General features: G+C 45.7%; 1 protein-coding gene across 4 annotated transcripts in view; it reads right to left on the bottom strand.

Annotated features, from left to right (window-relative positions):
• SDR42E1 (short chain dehydrogenase/reductase family 42E, member 1) overlaps window positions 1-20,656 on the bottom strand; it is a 326,449-nt gene that overhangs the window by 294,773 nt on the left and 11,020 nt on the right. For 3 of the 4 annotated variants that reach the window (XM_068259938.1, XM_068259936.1, XM_068259937.1), the window contains exon 3: window positions 10,681-19,034. In XM_068259938.1, the coding sequence (XP_068116039.1) occupies window positions 17,936-19,034 (1,099 nt within the window). In that variant the 3' untranslated portion in view covers window positions 10,681-17,935. Of the gene's footprint in view, window positions 1-10,680; window positions 19,035-20,656 lie in introns of those variants that run through there. The other variant, XR_011024676.1, reaches the window with a different exon arrangement.

Genomic DNA, 20,656 nt, shown 5'->3' with positions numbered 1-20,656 from the left:
TTCATTTACCTCTGCGCTTATAAAAATGCTACAACGATGACAAGGAATGACCGCAAACCCCTCTCCTACCTCAGGTAATTCAATGGCAGGGCTAATGAGTAAACACATGTAAAATAAACATTCCAGGAGAAGACAGATTTAACTAAGTGAGTAGGGTATACAATCTGTTACTAATACATTATGAAAACATATTAACTATATACTACATATAAAATGTGTGTGTTTAACCACTTCCCCTCCTCCGGGACGAGTAACTACGTTACTGCAAAATCCCATATCTTCATGCAGAGAGCTATTACGTCCATTCCCGCTCGCTCCCGCAATTGCTAGGGCCACCAATCACTAACCGGGAGGGATGGAAACACAGTTCCCATTCATTGATCTAAGTCTCTGTGTGAATGACCGCCACTGTCATTCACAAGAACTGATACTTATACATCTACGCATAACTTTTGCGTAGTAATAATACACATAGGGAAGTTATGCACGAGGATATCTTGTAAAATTACATCTATACACTTTTTTTTTTCATTAAGACATTTTTTATATTCTTAAATTAACTTCCACACTCCCCAATAGTTACCCCAAAATATTTTTTTGTAAAAAAAACAAAATGTAAAATGTACAATTAACCACCTGGCTACTGAGGTTTTTACCCCTTTAGGACCAGAGCAATTTTCACCTGTCAGAATGGGAGAAGCTCCCATTCTTTCGCCAATAACTTAATCACAACTAATCACAACGACATGATCTATATCTTGTTTTTTTCGCCACCAATTAGGCTTTCTTTGGGAGGTTAAAATAAAATGTTAAAATAAAACATTCTACTGTGGATAAAACTCCCACATTTTATTGTTCCGGTTATTGCAATGTTTAAAATTGTTCCCTAGTACAATGTATGGCGCCAATATTTTATTTGGAAATAAAGGTGCATTTTTTTCAGTTTTGCATCCATCACTATTTATAAGCCCACAAATTAAAAAAATAACAGTTATATAATATAAATAACAGTTACCCCCTTGATATAAATATTAAAAAAAAAGTTCAGTCCCTAAGGCAACTATTTATGTATACTATGGGCAAGTGTGGGAGGGAAATAGTTAATTTTAGGAGTAAGTGTAGGTATTTTTATTAAATAAAATGTGGTGTGATGTAGTTTTACTATTTGGCCACACAGTCATTATTTCCGATTTGCGTGCGTAAGGACGTGAATCGTAAATAATGCGTGGCAGTGTAACAGCCAGAAGATACAATGATGCAGGCATCTAATAGATGCCAGCGTTCACTTAGATTTATGAATGGGAACTGCGTTCCCATTCATGTCCCCGCTGACCGGCGGTAACGGTAGCACGCATGGGAGTGGGCGGCAGCCGCCCGCTCCCATTGACTAACTTTTGCGGCCCTGGGACTTCAGGTGAAGTTTTCCAGGGCGTGATTATACTGCACCTGGTGCAGTAAGTAGTTAAAAAAAATACATAAATAGTTACCTTAGGGACTGAACTTTTTATGATTTATGTCAAGAGGGTATATTACTGTTACTTTATAAATTGTGGGCTTGTAATTAGGGATGGACACAAAACTGAAGAAATACACCTTTGTTTCCACATAAAATATTGGCACCATACCTGGTACTAGGAAGAAATTTTAAACGTTGCAATAACTGGGACAAATAGACAAATAAAATGTGTGGGGTTTAACTACGGTAGCATGTATTATTTTAAAATTATAATAAAACAGAGAAATAATGCATTTTTTCAATTTTTTTTCTTCTTCCTGTTAAAATGCAGTTTGCATAAAATAATTCTTAGTAAATAGTACCCCCCAAAGAAAGCCTAATTGGTGGTCGAAAAAAGCCTAATTTGTAATGAAAAAAAATCATTCTATAGATCATTTAGTTGTAATAATTATTGATAAAGTCATTGCCAAAGTAATCAGAGCTGAGCTGAGCTGAACTGTGAAAAAGACCAGGGTAGGGAAGTGGTTACATTTTTTTTAAAGTGTACCAGAGACTAAGCACTCTCATGTATTTCACCATATATATCAGTGGGAACATTAGAGAAAACACCTACCCTGCTCTCTGTTTCATTCTTCACTGCTCAGCCTGCTTGTTATCAGCCCTGATAAAATCCCCGACTGAGCATTCAGTCTGGCTTTGCTCAGGAATCATTATAGCCAAGTCTGTCTTCTCTTATGTCTTTTCAAGCCCAAGCCTGCCCCCTTCTGGCTCTGCTTTCTCATTCTGTATACTCACAGCATCACAGAGAGCTGTGATGAGATGGGAGGAGCTGCTAGTGCAGATTAAAAAATGTTTTTTTTTATCTATATTTGTTAGTCATAACATGTTTTTAGAAATGGTGGTTTGATTTTGCACACAGCCAATTAAATAATATGCTTTTCTGATGAACTGTGTTTAGCATGCTGTTTTAGTAAAAACCCCCACAAAAAACGGCACACAAGAGCGGCGAAAATACCAGGTATAGTATTTATTTTATAAAATCTATCGGGGGATATGTTTATTTGGTGCCAAAGCGTTCATCTCTGGTTTCCTTTAAGTAAAAAGTAATATATACAGTTTCACTTACCTGGGGCTTCTTGAAGCCCTGTGAAGTCATCTCTAATCACGGAACTTGCATCCTATAGGTGCGTACACACACACTAACGACGGATCCGTCAGACCCTCCCGCTGGGCGGACATTCAGGCCACAGTAGAGCGTGTGCGGATCGTTCAGAAACAGCCTTATCAGTCCGCCGACAGTGCGTACACACGCACTACTGTCACCTGAAAGTCCGTCCAGCAGGAGGGTCCGACGGACCCGTTGTTGGCGGCCGTAGTGCGTGTGTACGCACCTTATCTCTGACCATGCCTAATAGCAACTGTTTAGGGGAGTGGAGAATGCTGTGACTCATCTATTTTCCATGTAATGCTAGGTACACTTGATACAATTTTCTGGCAGATTTACCTGCCAGATCGATTTTTTTCTAACATGTTTGATTAATTTTTCTATTGATTTCCATACAGGTGAAATGGAAATCGATCGGAAAAATCGAACGAAATTCAGATCGGACATGTTGAAAAAAAACAGTGGAAGCCCCCACTGTCAATTCACAGACCTGTCAGCCACCCTGGCTAAATCCCAATATCACCCATATAAGAGGGCAAACTGTAGCAGTCTAAGTCTGGGTTCACACTGGGGCATTTCTTGCCTTGTAGAAACAGGATAGCAACAATACGGATGGGAAAAGTCACATCGTGTATAATGCGTGCGTTGCAATGCATTTACAATAGTATCAATTATCCAGAACTCAGTTACTTTGAACTCTCAAGCGACCAGAAAAATAAATTTGACCTTGCAGGAAGCGCAAAGCTATTTTTACAGCACAGTATACAGTGCAAGAAAACTGTTACATTAACAGTTTCCGGGCCGCGCTAATCAATTAGACAGCTGCTTCATCCCACTTGCCCTGCTGGCGGTATGACAGCAGAGCTCAGTGAGTTGGTCAGGAGCTGACTTCCTTAGCTTCAGTGACGGGAGAGTAGTGCAATTGGTGTTAGCAATGGTTTTGTGCGGCATAACTTCAAAGAGCACCGTTTTTTTTGTACCAGCAGTCTCTGGTTCTTAAAGTGTACTCGAGATCTCGCAATAAAAAGATTTTATACTCACCTGGGGCTTCCTCCAGCCCCATGAGCAGCGATGCATCCCTCGCCGTCCTCCCGAGTGCCTCCGTTTGGCCGCAATTAGTCCCAGCAATCTGGCTCAGTCACGCCAGTTAGCTCTACTGCGCATGCGCGGAGGGGCCATGCATGCGCAGAAGAGCCGACTGGCGCGACTGAGCCAGATGTCCGTGTGTGTGAAATGTAAACTATACATTTGCATTTCATGTGCTTTGAAGAGTGCTGTAGTCACATTTGAATATCACGTAGCCCATTCATTAGCCTACTACAGAAGAAGCAGGTCGCGTATTTGGTGTCAAATGCAAACACCTAGACATTGTCATAGGATGAATTGACCGTGCTGTCTGGTGTGTATTGAGGAAAAAAGAATCTGTGTGAATACACCTTAATTGGGATTTCATTCCATTTGATAAAATGTAGAAATTAAAAGTATTTCTGCAAGAAATTGTTTTTCTAGCCTCGGGCTACCATTCAAGCTATAAATTGTCAGCTCTGAGATCCAGTAAGGGTAATTCTCTGGAGATTACTATACAGCATGTTAACGTTGGATCCGTTCACATCCGTTATGATCTGCGACCAGACCGTTTTTTTTATTGCCAGTGTGAACTGGGCCTACAGTGAATGTGAAGATGCATTGGATTGACCCGGTACATCTCTAGGCTGCATAGAACTTGCATGCAAAGTAGAGTTGTTAGTATGTCATTGACTATCCCCATTCATGTAAACTAGCCCTGATGTACTGTCGCTATGCTTTTCCGGATGTGTTGTTCAGTGAATCCTCCACTTAGTGGCATTTTTGGGCTCATTACCTCCTGGCTCAGTGGATGGTGATGGATATAAATTATTAAGTGTATTGTATGCTCTGCTGCTGTAATGTCCCAGCATGCCGCACATGGAATAAAACAACAAACCTGCTGTCACATATACGATTCTCTGATTTCTTGTGTTTTTAAGACCAAAGTTGCTTTTTTAAATATTTCAATAAAAGTTTGCTGTGACTGTAGACTGGTGTGTGTTGAATTATTCTGTCTGTGGTGTTTGATTGTATCCCAGACAACGGCCGATCTGTCCTGCAGCGGAGGGGGTGAGGAGCACTCAGCCTAGGGCGAAATCGGCTATTCTGAATCCCCAGTGATTTCAAAACATAATAATCCTGCTGCACCAATTCATAGAAGAGCCTTATCTCCCAGAGACCGTCTCCAAGACACTGATGACTATGATGAGCTAGCAGTTGGCAAGAAGGCGTGGCTTCAATGAATCAGTGACTCCTCCCATAACCGGGTGACTAAAGTGCAATCCAAATATGACCTGTAAACCACTACGGGGGAAAAAAAGAAAGTTCTTCCAAAACAAAGTTGACAATAGTTTGGGGGTCATGAGACCCAGTACAACCCCAAAACATTTCTCAGTTTTGCCTGTATAGTACAGTCTAAGTTATCTGGCACCTGTGGGGATTGGTATATGTCGGGTAAATGTAGTCTCTGGTTGTTTTAGAGCAGTGTTTCTCAACATTTTATTGGTATGTACCCCTTTTAAAACCCTGAACTCACCAAGTACCCCCTAGCTTAGTAAAAATGATCACAAGTACCCCTTGACAAATATGTATTTAGTCGTAGTACATGATAGTTGTTTCTAAACAATGTGCAAGCATTTATTATTGCTTTTAATTAGCTAAAATACTAATTTGGTGTTTAAATAAGATTTATCATTTTCTAAAACTCTAAATTTGTTATTCTTGGTTAAGTATATAAAGCCAGAGTACCCCCTGGAACCATCAGAAGTACCCCCTGGGGTACGCGTACCACATGTTGAGAACCTAGGTTTTAGAGTTATTAACTATAGGCCTAACTAATACTGTACTATACCTCTTACTGTAGCCACAGCATAAACCCCAGTGATGTTAAAATACAGTAATGACTTTAAATACAGTAATGAACTTTAATCTAGGCTTGAACTTCATCCTAATCAGTAGCTGATACCCCCTGTTATATTGAATTAATATAATATCCAATGCCTAAAATTGATATTTAAAAACATTTAACAAAATAGGAGAAGACTCTATAAAACACAACAAAACGAATTAATGTGTTTTATTTAACATATCGTACATGACAGTCTGTAAAAATAACATTTGTTAAATAGAAAATGCATCCAATGTAAACACAGCATCTCTGGCTTGTTGGAGGTTTTCCGAGTGAGCAGAATGAAAACATGAGAAAGAATGAAACAGACAGAAAAGCATCATGGGTAAAGCAAGAGCGCCCACAGAAACTGCTCTGAAGTATGACTGTAAAGATGGTCACTAATGATACAATTTGCTGAATGATTGTTTACGAACGATTCTTTGCATGAACGATCGGAAATAATTGTTTGGGACCACTAATGGACTTTTCTCCCAACCAATCCGCTCAGATTAATGAAATTGATCGGAAAATCGGATCGACTTCATTAATCTGATCGGATTGGTTAGAAGATATTTCTCCATTAGTGGTCCCAAACAATCATTTCCGATCGTTCATGTAAACAATCGTTCAGCAAATTGTATCATTAGTGGCCACCTTAAGGAGGCACCCCAGGTAAAGGTACAAAGTAAACATGATACTGCAAATTACCACTCTTCAATATATTTTTCTTAAAGAGACCCGAAACTCGGCTGCTTATTCATGTAATCCTCACTCCTAGCAGCCAGTACACATAAAACCCCAATACAGCCAGCTGCTCTGACAGCTTGCTTCCTCTCCTCACTGGATTCAGCTTAAGGGTGGGGCAGCCAGCTGTGATCATGTGACACCCAAAGTAGACATAAACAATACATGACAGGCTACATTCGCCTGGCTCTTTTATATAGCATATGAAGTAAATGCATAACATGAAGCACTAAGATAAAAATGGTTATCTTGATAAGAAATGAGATGCATGTTATAGACCTGTACCCCAAATGTGGTGTACTGTCCCCAAATATAATGCTGTGACATGCTGATACTGGAAGTCTGGGGGGTGCACACCAGCGGCTCATAGGCTGCTCACCAGGGCCTACCCCCAAAAAGGGGCTCAATGTGGCAGCCACCTCGTAATGGGAGTCAGAAGCTATTCAGCGCAAGGGGAGTACAAGCTCCTCCTACAGTTTCTGATTTTTATTCATCTGGCCTCAGCACACGTAAACACAGCTTTACAGAACATTGCAGGCTGCCCTGGGTGCTGCTAGATTTAATAAGCTGGGAAATTCATTTCTGGTGAGATTCTTGCAAAAAGACAGGTGTAAGCTGAATAAAAGCTAAACTTGTTTTGAAAAATATATTACAAAGTATTTTGCCACCAAGTCTTATTAACCACTTCTGTACCAGCAGTCTCTGCCCCCTTAAAGGACTTACGAGGCCAACGGTGGAAAAAAAGTGAATTACCTGTATCGTCGTTTCAGGCACGGAGGACACGTGGATCGGACATAGCGTGGATCGGGGGGGTTGGCCCTTGAGCTGCGCAGCCGCACTCGCGGCCAGGCGGACTGAGCAGCCACGGCCAGAGGAAGCGGCCATCTTTCGTGAGGCAGGAGAGCCCGACCCGGGCCGTGGGATCGGGCGCCGGCCAGGGGGGATAACGAGGGGGGGACCCGGCGGATCGGCACTGAGGGCGCGGACGGCGTCCTCCGTGCCTGAAACGACGATACAGGTAATTCACTTTTTTCCACCGTTGGCCTCGTAAGTCCTTTAAGGACCAGAGACTGCTGGCACGGTAAAACGCCACCGCTCTAGACGTTGCCCCATCACTGAAGGCTCCTCTCTCTGCCGTCTCTATGACGGCAGAGTGCTGATAGCCAGTCAGGAGCCGCTTTCATTGGATCCTGACACTGTCTCTCAATGGGAGCCAATGTGATTGGCTCTCCTTGATCACACGGTCAGGAGCCAATGAAAGCGGCTACTGACCTGTTTACAGAGCATTGCCACCATATAGATGGCAGAGCGAGTGAATTGCAGCAGGTTCAGAGTGGCGAGATCAGCGGTAAGGCGCAATTCAGTGCAACATTGAATCTACGTCCAGTCAGAGCCACAGCACCACCTGTTGGACGTAGATTCGTACTGCGGCGGTCCGGAACCAGTTAAAAATGGCTTATACGTTTCGATCTGCAGCCAGCTATGACTTTCCAGAAATGGCCAACAATTCACAAAATGCTTCCTTGCAGCCAGGACAGCAGTACACTGTGTGGTGAACACCACAGCCAGATATCCCACTGCACACAGGCTAAACCATTCATCTGCAAATTTGAGTACAAATGTCCCTTCAGGTGCTTAATCAGCTCAGTCACATTAACAGAGCAGCTGTGCAGCAGGTCTATATCCACTACAAAGTAGCTGAATTCTGATAATTTCCCTGAATAGCATGTGTAGTTATGCTAGACAGAATTCATTTATTCACACAAGTTTACATTCCTGTTAAAGCAGGACTCAAACTGCAAATATCATCAGCATTCAGCAGCCCTGCTCGTTACCTAACTAAAGACTTCCAGCTGTGCCTCTGATCACGTGATTATGCCAACAGCAGGATGCCTAACAAACTGCATGCTGGGATATTTACATAGGCAGAGGCTACAGGCTGGTTCACCCATTCTCTGTCTCTATAGCTTTGCAGCAGAAAGTGGTTCTTTTTTCACCAAGCTTTGTTAAACAAGCTAACCACTTAACATAGATGGTCCCTAGGATTTAGTACTGGAAAATTCTAAACATATGATAACATTATTTAGGCAGGATGCGGATTAAACACTGCAAAGTGTTATTACCAAGTTGATGACCAAAGTAAGGTCTTAGAGGAAGACAACAATAACATAATGGCCTCAATTCACCAAGGGCAGTTCATTAAAATCATTTTGGTCTGTAGAATACCGCATTTGGTATTTTACATTTTTTCCCACAGTCACTAAAGATTTTCCGCATGAGGCATAAATTTGGTAATTTGCCGAACAAACATGCCTCAATTCACTAAGCCCTGTTTGGTAAGTGTCACTTAGCAGCTGTAGAGAAAGTCAGCTCTTTGACAGGAAGCTGTGTGTGTGAGTTGGGGTTTTCTGTTGAGTACATCTCTAACATCCCTTTAGATGTGCTGCAGCCACCGGTGGGAGCTCTTCTGTATGCCAGAATGCAGATTTTCCCATCTAAAGGGATGCAGAAACAGCCTCCTAAAATGTCACCTTCCCCTGCTCTGTGAGAGTGAGGACCTGCCTTCCACTATGTCGGATCAAATCAGGATGAGAAGCAGGGCTGTGTGGCTCTCCCTATTGGCTGCCTGGTTTTCCCTATTGGCTGTTTGTCAATGTTACGTCATGGAGAGAGCGAGTTATCGGCTGGTAAGAGCTGGGGAAAAATACTGAACACTTTTACCCGATTTACCGAATGCGTAAATCTTTGTGAATTGCAATTTCTTGACATTTCTTGAGTCAATTACCGCACAAGTCGGTAATTTACCTCACTAGTCTGTAATTTTAATTTTCTGTGCAGAAATAGGTTTAGTGGATTGGAATTTGGGAAGGTGTTTGGTAAAATTTGCTGTTTTCAGCATTACCGAATGCGGTAATGCTTAGTGAAATGAGGCCATTGTGAGTAAAGGTCCCCTTTAAAGGTGGCCATTAACCCCCCTGGCGGTTTGCAAAAAATCCGCCAGGGGGCAGCAAATCTTTTTTTTTAATTTTTTTTTTTTTTTTTCATGTAGCGAGACAAAGTCTCGCTACATGATAGCCGCTGCTCAGCGGCATCCCCCCAGCCCCTCCGATCGCCTCCGGCGATCGGAGATCAGGAGATCCTGTTCAAAGAACGGGATCTCCTGGAGGGCTTCCCCCGTCGCCATGGCGACGGGCGGGATGACGTCACCGACGTCATCGACGTCGTGACGTCAGAGGGGACTCCGATCTGCCCCATAGCGCTGCCTGGCACTGATTGGCCAGGCAGCGCACGGGGTCTGGGGGGGGGGGCGGCCGCGGCGAGAGGAATTGCGGCGGATCGGCGGGTAGCGGCGGCGATCAGATGCTACACGCAGCTAGCAAAGTGCTAGCTGCGTGTAGCAAAAAAAAAATTATGCAAATCGGCCCAGCGGGGCCTGAGCGGTGCCTCCCGGCGGCATAGCCCGTGCTCAGCACGGGCTTACCGCCAGGGAGGTTAACAATACAATTCTCTGGGCAATCGATTGTTCAATTCGACAAACGTATGTGATCGAGCTGGATAGCAGCTCTCCTTCCATTAGTGGGCCTGAACGATTTGCATCGGAAAACCAATCGTCCGAAGAATCATATTGTTAATGCTAACAACACAGCCAATGAACAACGCAAATCACCAACGTAGCTTTTAGCAGTTTAATAGTAAGGTAGTTTCTGATTGGCTGCTATGTGTTACAGCCCTTAACACTTCATTCCTACTCATGTACAGTTTTCCTGTCTGCATAAAATATGAGGTCCGTGCGATATAATTGGTCCTTTCCATGTGTTAAAATTATTAGATAATCAAAGCCAACCCTAGATAAAAATAAAACCTAAATACAGGCTCACATTTTTTTGGCAAAGGTCATTAGCTTAAGGCAAAGGTAAATAACCAGGATGATACATTGTGGTCCATTACGCTTCCAAATATAATGCTAGGCAGTGTGACACAACTAACAACTGCCCCAGTGTCACGTCTTGTACTATGACAACCCTCACATCAATTTCTCCACTGTATACTATAAGGCGACCCTTCCATCGCCTGTACAGTAACCACTTTCCAGGAACAAGGCACATCTTCTACAATATGAAACAAAAATATAAAAGTTCAGTTTGACTTATTTTCTGCTATATGTATCATGACCCGAATAAATCTCACACGTGGCAGAATCATGCTGGTATTAGCATTAGTGGCCATAAGGGCAGTGGGGGTGGAGGAGATGTTACGTATGTTTTGGTTGACGGTAGAAATTTGATGGGACTCGAGCTCTGACGTGGCCATTCTATGGGATTCGGGCTCTGACGTGGCCATTCTAGAAACCGACATTTCTTTTTTTTTTGCCATTCTCTGGTGGGTTTACTGAAATGTTTAAAATTACTGCCATAATGCAAGATCCACTTCTAGGTTGTCTTCAATCTTTTTACAGATGGCTTCACACTATTCTTAGTTACCCTGTGGACTGATTACAAATTTATAGTAGATTCTAATGATCTACCCACGCCCATATGCAGCTAGAGAACCCAAACCATAACATATCTACCACCTTGCTTTACGATTGGTACTAGTTTCTTCTCGATTGGTACTAGTTTCTTCTCGTGATTAAAGTACCAAGATGGCGCCCACGCAGGTCGCCTCGGTCACATGGCTCCTCCATTTAGGCAGTTTTTAATGTTTTTTAGTGTTTTTAGTTGTTTTTTTTTTTAGCTTTTTCAAGTGTGTTAAATGTTAGGGATAGGTTTAGGATAGGTCCAAGAATACTTACTCCACTCTATGCCGAGGAAGGTGGCCTGCATCCATCCAGCAGCTCTCCGCACTACCGCCGCTGCTCTGTCACCGCTCCGGCTGGCCTGCCTGCACTCCACACGGCTCCCGTCCACAGACTACAACTCCACGGATCCGCTGCAGCAGCCCCAGCCTCTGGCGTCCTGCCGCTGCCCCGACTGCCTCCAGCACCCATCCAGCAGCTAAGGTGGCCTGCATCCATCCAGCAGCTCTCCGCACTACCGCCGCCGCCGCTCTGTCACCGCTCCGGCTGGCCGGCCTGCCTGCTCTCCACACGGCTCCGTCCACAGACTGCAACTCCACGGATCCGCTGCAGCAGCCCCAGCCTCTGGCATCCTGCCGCTGCCCCGACTGCCTCCAGCACCCATCCAGCAGCTAGGGTGGCCTGCATCCAGCAGCTCTCCGCACTACCGCCGCCGCTCTGTCACCGCTCCGGCTGGCCTGCCTGCACTCCACACGGCTCCCGTCCACAGACTGCAACTCCACGGATCCGCTGCAGCAGCCCCAGCCTCTGGCATCCTGCCGCTGCCCCGACTGCCTCCGATGCTCCCCTGGATCGCCCTTTGCTCCTGGCTGGATCCCATCCCATCCTGCCACGGTACATCTCCTCCGCTGCACCCACGTGGTGAGGCCTTGCACCCACGTGGCCCGGCCTGCACAACACCAACTTGCCTCCGGGACAGCACCTCGCAGGGTGAGGAGGCTAGGAGGACTCCGCTCTGCCCGGCCTGACTGCACTCCCCGCTCTGTCCGGCCTGTCTGCCTGCATTCCGGCAACCTGTTAATTCCATCTCACCTGGGGAAGAGGACTCCGCGCTGCAGGCCCCACCAGGGCCCCGACATACCCTGTGCCACCCCTAGTCCTCCGATGGGAAAGAGCTCTCTGCCTACCATGGCGTCCCTACATGCCCTGTGCCATGCCTGGTGAGTTCCACAGTTATCTCCTCACCTCCTAGTCTGTGCTGTGCTGCCAGTTTTTTCCATTTCATCCATATGTGCCATTGACTGTACTGTTCTCCATTCCATCCATATGTGCCATTGACTGTACTGTGCTGTGCTGCCTGTTTTCCATTCCATCCATATGGGCCATTGACTGTGCTGTGCTGCCTGTCCCTCACCCTCACCATCTATCTGTGCCATAGTCTGTGCTGTGCTCCTGCTCCATACCATCTTTCTGTGTCACAGTCTGTGCTGCGCTGCCTGCCCCATACCATCTATCCATGCCAGGCGGCCTGCTCCATACCATCTAGCTTGGGTCATGAACTGTACTGTGCTGCCTGCTTTGTACCGCAAGCCTGGGCCATCAACTGTGATGTGTTGTGCCGCGCTGTGCGCTCCTTACCTTCTACTGTGCCGCAGTCTGGGCCGTGCCGCCTGCCCTAGCCCATCTATTTGGGCCCCCTGCTGAGACGGGCTGCCTGCCCCATACCATCTACCTGGGACAGTCTGTGTGGAGTCGCCAACTCCACTCCACCCGCTCCATATCCGCGCCACAGTCTGCGCTGTGCGGCCTGCCCGTTGCCCTCTAATCTCGCCACTCTCTGTGCCGGGCCGCCGCCCCCCCCATACCATCTACCGGTGCCCCACACCCTGTGATGTCCGCTCCACTCCATCCACCTGGGGCGCACAGCATAGCATATTTGGAGAATCCCCAATAAATATCTCTGTTATCAATTAACGGCTTATTGGCTGGTCTATTTTTACTTGAGTGGTGCATCCACCTGCACCCCTCCTTTTAAGCGGATTTTAACTATTTTATACTTGTTGGCGCCTCTGTCATTCTTGTTTTACCACTGAATAGTCCACCCCGGGTGGAGGGGTTTTTTCCCCATTTTTTTCTGTCTACAGAGAGCGACATTTTTAACACCTGAGTGGGGTCAGGTTCCAATTGTCCCCACCTGCAGTTACAGTGGTTGCCTTTGAGGCGACCCAGACTTGTGAGTACATCCATCATTTATTTCATTTTGTCTCCATCTGATCATTGACATACTACACCATATTGGGCTCTCGGTCTCTCTGTTTTTTTCTCTCCAAAGCTACCTACCAGGATAGCTGTGCCATAGGCACAGAACTGACTGCCACTCTCTCTAGAGAGGCCCTTCTTAAATGGGAACCCCCGGACACCCCCAACCCTACACCGGGCTCTCCCCTGTGGAATGCTGTCACGGCACACATCAATTATCTCACCACCAAGCGTGCACTGAACAAACGCCGCCACAGAGGAAGGAGGGCGGGGGCCCAGGTCCGACTCAAAAGGAAAGGCCTTCGCTCCCCTGTCCCTGCCATCCTACTCACAAACGTCTGCTCACTCCCCAACAAGCTGGACGAGCTGCTCCTCCTACTTGGCAGCAAACCCCTGATCAGCAAGAACACCCCTGTTCTCTGTTTCACCGAGACCTGGCTGTGCGACAGCATCCCCGACAACTCTCTACATGTTCCAGGCTACAACCTCCTAAGAGCAGACCGCGATGCTGCCCTCTCTGGGAAAGCGAGGGGGGGCGGTATCTGCTTTTACATAAACACCTCCTGGTGCTCCAACACCACCACTCTCCACAAGGCCTGCACCCCAGATGTTGAGCTCCTTGCCATAAACTGCAGGCCTCGGTACTCCCCGCGGGAGTTCTCTTCCCTTGTCTTCGTTGGGGTCTACATTCCTCCCGACGCATGCACCAAGACTGCCCTGCATGCACTCAGTGACTGTATCTCGCGGTGGGAAACGGCCCTCCCAGAGGCCCTGTTCATCATCCTGGGCGATTTCAATAAGGCGAACCTTCGGCACGAGCTGCCCCGCTACAAGCAGCACATCACCTGCCCTACCAGAAACAGTAACACCCTGGACCACTGCTACACAGTCCACAAGAATGCCTACAAAGCCACCCAAGGCGCCCCCCTGGGGAACTCCGACCACAACACAATACACCTGATCCCCACCTACAGGAGGCTCCTGGAGACCTCAAATCCCACCGTCAAAACCACTAAAAAATGGACAGCAGAGGCCAAACTGGAGCTCCAAGCGTGCTTTGAAACCACCGACTGGACGACTCTGGAGGCATCGACCCTTGATGAATGGGCCGAGAATGTCACCTCCTACATTAGCTTCTGCGAAGAAGCATGTATCCCATCCAAGTCCTTCAGAGTCTACCCCAACAACAAGCCTTGGTTCAATAACAAGCTTCGCCGACTCCGGAAATGCAAAGAGGAAGCGCACAGGTCTGGCTCCCCAGAGGAATTCAGAGAGGCCAGGCTCGCCTTGAAAAGAGAACTGCGAACTGCAAAGAGGGCCTACGCCGAAAAGCTGAGACTCTGCCTACAGTCCTCAAATACACGGGACGTATGGAAGGGCCTGAGAGCAGCCACGAACTTCAAACCAGCACCCCATACGGCGCCCCCGAGCCCTCGACTGGCGGAAGAGCTCAACGAGTTCTACTGCAGATTCGAGCAGCATCCCAACCAGCCCGTGGGCCAAACAGCATCGACTTTGGTGACCCCTCCCTCTGGGGAACTCGTCCCCCTGGCTCCTGTCTCTGTTCTGGAATCGGAGGTTCTCCGGCACCTTCGTAAGCTAAACCCAAGAAAATCCTCTGGCCCGGACGGAGTGTCGTCTATCTGCCTGCGATCCTGTGCTGACCAACTAGCTCCTGTGCTCACCTCCTTATTTAAGCAGTCCTTATCGGATGGTACAGTCCCCTCCTGCTTTAAGAGATCTAAAATTGTACCAGTCCCAAAAAAATCAGGCAGCTCCGAGCACAATAACTTCCGACCAGTGGCCCTAACCTCTAACATCATGAAGCTCCTTGAGCGGTTAGTCCTGGCCCACCTGAAGAAGTCCACGGACGCCCTTTTAGACCCGCTCCAATTTGCATATAGGGCAAACAGATCTGTAGAGGACGCCATCAATGCCAGCATGGCATACATCACCGAGCATCTAGACAGCCCTGCCTCCTATGCTAGGATCCTGTTCCTAGACTTTAGCTCAGCGTTCAACACGATCTGCCCAGACATCCTGATCACCAATCTGACGCAGCTCGGAGTTGACCCTACTCTTCGGGCATGGATCAAAGACTTCCTGACAAACAGAACGCAGCAGGTGAAGCTCGGCAACCACCTCTCCAGTGTTCGTACCACCAATACAGAGGCTCCACAAGGCTGTGTTCTGTCACCTCTACTGTTCTCCCTCTATACCAATAACTGCATCTCATCCACTGACTCTGTGAAAGTCATCAAATTCGCAGATGACACCACTATCATTGGCCTTATCGGTAGAAACGGGGAGTTGGAGTACCGCAGCGAAGTAGAGAGAATATGCAACTGGTGCAAGGACAACAACCTAGTCCTCAACGCAGCAAAGACTGTCGAGCTAGTCGCTGATTTCAGGAGAAACCCTCCCCCCCTCCCACCTGTCCTCATTGGGGGAACCGAAGTTTCTAGAGTGACATCTGTGCGGTTCCTCGGCACGACTCTGACAAACAATCTGAAGTGGGAACAGAACACCACCAAAATCCAGAAGAAATCTCAGCAGAGGCTGTTCTTCCTGCGCCAACTGAAGAGATTTGGCATGCCCAGGGAGCTGCTGACTAGTTTCTATACTTCCACCATAGAATCCATCCTCTGCTCCTCAGTCATTGTCTGGTATGCTGGTGCAACGGTCAGCGACAAACACAAACTGCAGAGAGTCATAACGGACGCGGAGAAGATCATCGGATCTCCTCTTCCACCTCTCGACCTCCTCCACTCAAATAGGATGAGGAAGAGGGCCACCATGATCTCCCGTGACCCCACTCACCCTGGCAGCCGCTACTTCAAGCTCCTCCCGCTGGGCCGTCGCTATAGGGCTATACCATCCAAAACCACCAGGCGGAAGAACACCTTCTTCCCCCAAGCTGTTCGACTTCTGAACTCCAACCTCCCCCTATCTGGCCCGCATACCAGCGCACTCTAGCTGGGCTCATCGAAATTGACTCGTGGCCACTACCTGCACCTTTACTATTATCATTATTATCATTATTTACCTGTGTTTGTAATAGCAATGCATTTAAAGTGTACATGTTGTGCGTCTGTCTTGTATTATACTAATTTAGGCCTATGCCATGTGTACCACAAATAATTCCGATTACAGCTTTTGCTGTACTTGGCGAAATAAAGTGATTCTGATTCTGTAATGTGGTCTTTGGTTTTACCCTTAAAGTCTCCTGGCAATGTGGCTAAATAACTCTCTCTCTCCTTGCCTCATCTATATAAAGCAGAATGTTCCAGTCTTGAGTCAATGCCTAGGCATTTACAAGCTAATTATAGCCCAGCTTTGTTCTTTCTTGAAAGCAGAGGTTTAATTCTGCCACACCTCCCTGTCCATGTAAATTGTGCAGACTCTTTTGAGTGGCAGATATAAGCACTTTGGCATTAACAGTGGTAAAAGCTACCTGTTATGAAAGTCTAGGGTTCCTAGGTCTGCTCCAGTATGTTCTGACCTTCAGCTGAACTTGTTGAGGTCCTGTCCTGGGCACGGTAGCAGTTTGAAATCTTCTCCACTATTAGATGATCTTTCAGACAATGGAAGTGATATCCAATTATTTGGCAATCTTTGTAAAATGCCTCCCCAAACTCGTAGATCGTTATCTTTTCCCATCGTTCATAGAAGGAGCAACTTCAATGAATGATTGTCTGCTAGCTGGACCTGGATCATTTGTTTCCTATGAACTTTATCTACACTGTCTAGGTGGTGAGGGATATGGAGGCTGCCATATTTATTTCCTCTTAAACAATACCAGTTGCCTGGCTCTCCTGCTGATCCTTTGCCTCTAATACCTTTATTCATAGCCCTGAACAAGCATGCAGATTCAGGCGCTACGACTGATATGTGACTGGATTAGCTGCATGCTTGTTTCAGGTGTGTGGTCCAGATACTACTGCAGCCAAAAAGATCAGCAGGTCACCAGGCAATAGTTAATCTTTAAAAAAGAAATAAATATAGCAGTCTCCATAAACCTTTCACTTCAAGTTCCCTTTAAAGCTTGCTATTATAACAATGTCAGATTGTAGTACAGAACACAGTTTGCTTTGTCTTTTTCTTCTGTCTATACTTCATCTTTAAAGTGACACTAAAGCGAGAAAAAAACTCATGATATAATGAATTGTATGTATAGTATGGATAATTAATAGAACATTAGCAAAAAAAAGAATCTCATGTTTTTATTTTCAGTTATACAGGCTTTTTCTTATAACATTGCATCATTCTCTAATATTTGCAGTTTACAAACTACACTCTGCATTTTAAACTATGAAACAGAGCAGAGCTAATGTCCCTTTGAACTTCCCTGCAGTCAAATCTTATCTGAAGTTGTCTTTCACTGTTTCTATGATGTATAAGTGCTTCAGAAAACAGCACTGTAGCTGACCCAGTGGGTCAAAGAAGCTCTTTTGCATAGATAACAACTGACGTTTCTTAACTCTTCCCGTATTGGAAACAATATGCGACTATTTTCTTTGCTACTAATGTTCTATTGGTTTGCTGTACTACACGAACAATTCATTATATTATAAGTTTATTTTCACTTCAAATTCCCTTTAAAAGGGCCTCAAGCTTTCTGTTCAGGTTCCTTTTGAAATTTGGCAGCTTTAGGGTTGCATCTTACTGCAATTTATCCCAGGAGAGGAAAAGACCCACCCCCGCAATAAAGTAAAAAATTGTTTGCTTGGGAGAGAGTTAGAAAAAATTACTGAAAACAAAATGGCTGCCGGCTGATATAATAATGCCTTCAATTTCAGGTAAGCCTGAAAAAATCCTGGATGTCTGGAAGGTAAACTATTAGCCCACTACTCTAGGGATCCAAGCAAGAAGCACCACAAGGAACAAGAGGAATAACACAGTGTCCCAAACAAAATTATTGCTTGTGGTCACGGTTACCTGCCGACCATAACCCTGAGCTTTGAACCATTTGGTAACTTCGTCCATACTGAATGGCTCGGGATCATACCCAAGCTCTTCTTTGGCTTTACCCAAGTTGAAGTAGTGGGTAACTCCTGTCTTGTACACTTCAGCACGAGTAAGTAAAGGCTGGAAATTATAAAACGGTCTTATAAAAAAATGCAACCACTCCGTGAGGTAGGCCATGAAGTATACAAAGAATAGGGGGAGACGAAAGGTAGGATATTTGTATCCAAGACCTTCGATAAAAGGACGTAAGAATTCAAAATTATCAACAGGGTGGCGATCTGCAATAAAGTATGCTTTCCCTGCAGCTACATGTTTTTTCTGTGCTGTAAGGCCTTCAGCTGCCAACATGTGGGCAGAGGCAAGATTATCGACATGGACAAATTGTACGCGGTTGTGGTGATCCCCGTACAAGAACATTAACAAGCCTTGGTCAACGGTCTTAATGATTCTTGGCAGATGTCTTTGTTCACCAGGTCCATAGATACCAGCTGACCTAAGAGCACAGGTCCTTAAATGATCACTTTTGTTAGCCAGCTGTAGCCCGTTGGCTTTCAGCACCTTCTGCTCTGCGATGGTTTTGGTGCGAGAGTAGTTGTCAGCATGTCGATGCAGAGGGAGATACTCCATAGATTCATCTCCATTTCGAATTGTCTGCCCACCAAAAACGACGTTGAAAGTACTGGTGTAAACAAGCCTTGGGACATTTTTATGCACGCAAGCTTGGATAACGTTGTCTGTGCCCGTCACATTGACTTCTTCTATTAGTTGTGTTTGCAGTTGTTCCCGACCCGACATTCCATAGGAAGCTGTGTGGATTATGCAAGTGGCATTTGTGAAGGCATCTTCTACAGCAGAAAGAGACCGAACATCTCCTTGTATAAACTGAACTTCGTCTGGGAGATCCTGAGCTGGTCTTCTTATATCGAAAAGGACCACTCTGACTCCATTCTTTGACAACAGACAGCCCAATCTATAAAATAAAATTAAAAAAGGCAATATACGTAGCACTCAACCAAAACATCTGGTTTCACCCCAGCATAACAACTTTCAACAAATACATGGGGAGGTCTGAAAGACCACAAAATGTTATGCTTCAGTTTTAGGAAGTTGTGCTTTTGGGGATTGTTACACCAGTATGTAGTTTAGACTTCTCATCTCCAGTTGGGATTTTACAAAAAATGTATAGATTATTTGCAATTAGAGTCTGCTATGAAGAGGTTACAGAATACAATGTGAGCCACCATTTCTTCTGGTTTCAGCAAATGGTAGACCTAAATTGCTAATTTCCTGTGAGTTCAAAATGCGATTATTAAAAGTGCTTAGAACAAGGGCTTGAGAATCTTGAAAGCCTCGATAAGTTTCCATCCAGCTATCTGAAATATTTCACTGATATTTCTCAATGGCATTTTACCATCCTTGTGCTAGTTGCTTTTGGAGTAGTTTTGGGTGGTTTCTCAGGTGGTCAGAGGCTGCCATTCCGATGGGCGTGACCACGGCGGCAGCACTAGGGCCGCCTACCGCCGAAAAGTCCTTGGTGTTCACAGTGCAGGAGATCGCGAAACCACCGTCTAATTACATTGTACAGCGATGCGATCTGCAGCAGCGCTGTACTGGGGACAGCCATGCGACACGGCTGTCCCCCTGGGGCACTAGAGAGCGATTGTCTCTCATAGGAAGAAGCCTATGACAGCCGATCGCCATGATTGGCCGGCAGCGGGGAGGGAGGGAGAGAAAAAAAATAGTAATATTTATTAAAAATTAAATTAAGAAAAATATTGACAAAAAAATAAATAAACACAGGGGGAGCGATCAGACCCCACCAACAGAGAGCTCTGTTGGTGAAGAGGAAGAGGTAGGGGGGGGGGGGGGGGGGGGGGAATCACTTGTGTGCTGTGTTCTGCAGCTTGGCCTTAAAGCTGCAGGGCCGCACAACAGTGGCCTGGTCCTTAGGGGGGTTTAAGACCATGGTCCTCAAGAGGTTAAACCATACTAGTTACCTGGCAGCCCTACTGGTTTATTTGGCTACAGTAGTGTCTGAATCACAACAGAAACAAGCATGCAGCTAATCTTGTCAGATCTGACAATAATGTCAAATGCTTGATCTGCTGCATGCTTGTTCAGGGTCTATGGCTAAAAGTATTAGAGGCAGAGGATCAGCATGATAGCCAGGTAACTGGTATTGCTTAAAAGAAAATATATACAGCAGCATCTGTATCCCTCTTATTACAGTTATCCTTTAAATAAGGGCTGTCAACAAAACAAGCCTCACACAACGTTTCTTTTATAATGGAGTCCAGCTGTAACCAGGACATGCCAAGGTGTCTCTGACTATAAGGATGCCTCAAAAGTGTGTTTGGTTTGGCAAAGAGTCTCATTCCAGTTGGCGGAAACAACTTTAAAGGGAACCTAAACTCAGAAGGAAATGGCAAATACAAATTCAATACCTGCGCCAAACCACAGTAAAATACCGAAGTCTTAAATTAAAATTAGTGCCATTAAAATCATCAATAATATCAGTAGTCAACTAATAAATGAGAGAGATTGACACTTTGCCTGTGATCACAGCAACACTCACACCACCATACTCTGCAT

This window comes from Hyperolius riggenbachi, chromosome 11 (assembly GCF_040937935.1).
Source record: "Hyperolius riggenbachi isolate aHypRig1 chromosome 11, aHypRig1.pri, whole genome shotgun sequence".
Classification (NCBI taxonomy): Eukaryota; Metazoa; Chordata; class Amphibia; order Anura; family Hyperoliidae; genus Hyperolius; species Hyperolius riggenbachi.
The sequence above is the reverse complement of the archived record's forward strand: the minus strand, read 5'-3'. Positions and strand labels throughout refer to the sequence as shown.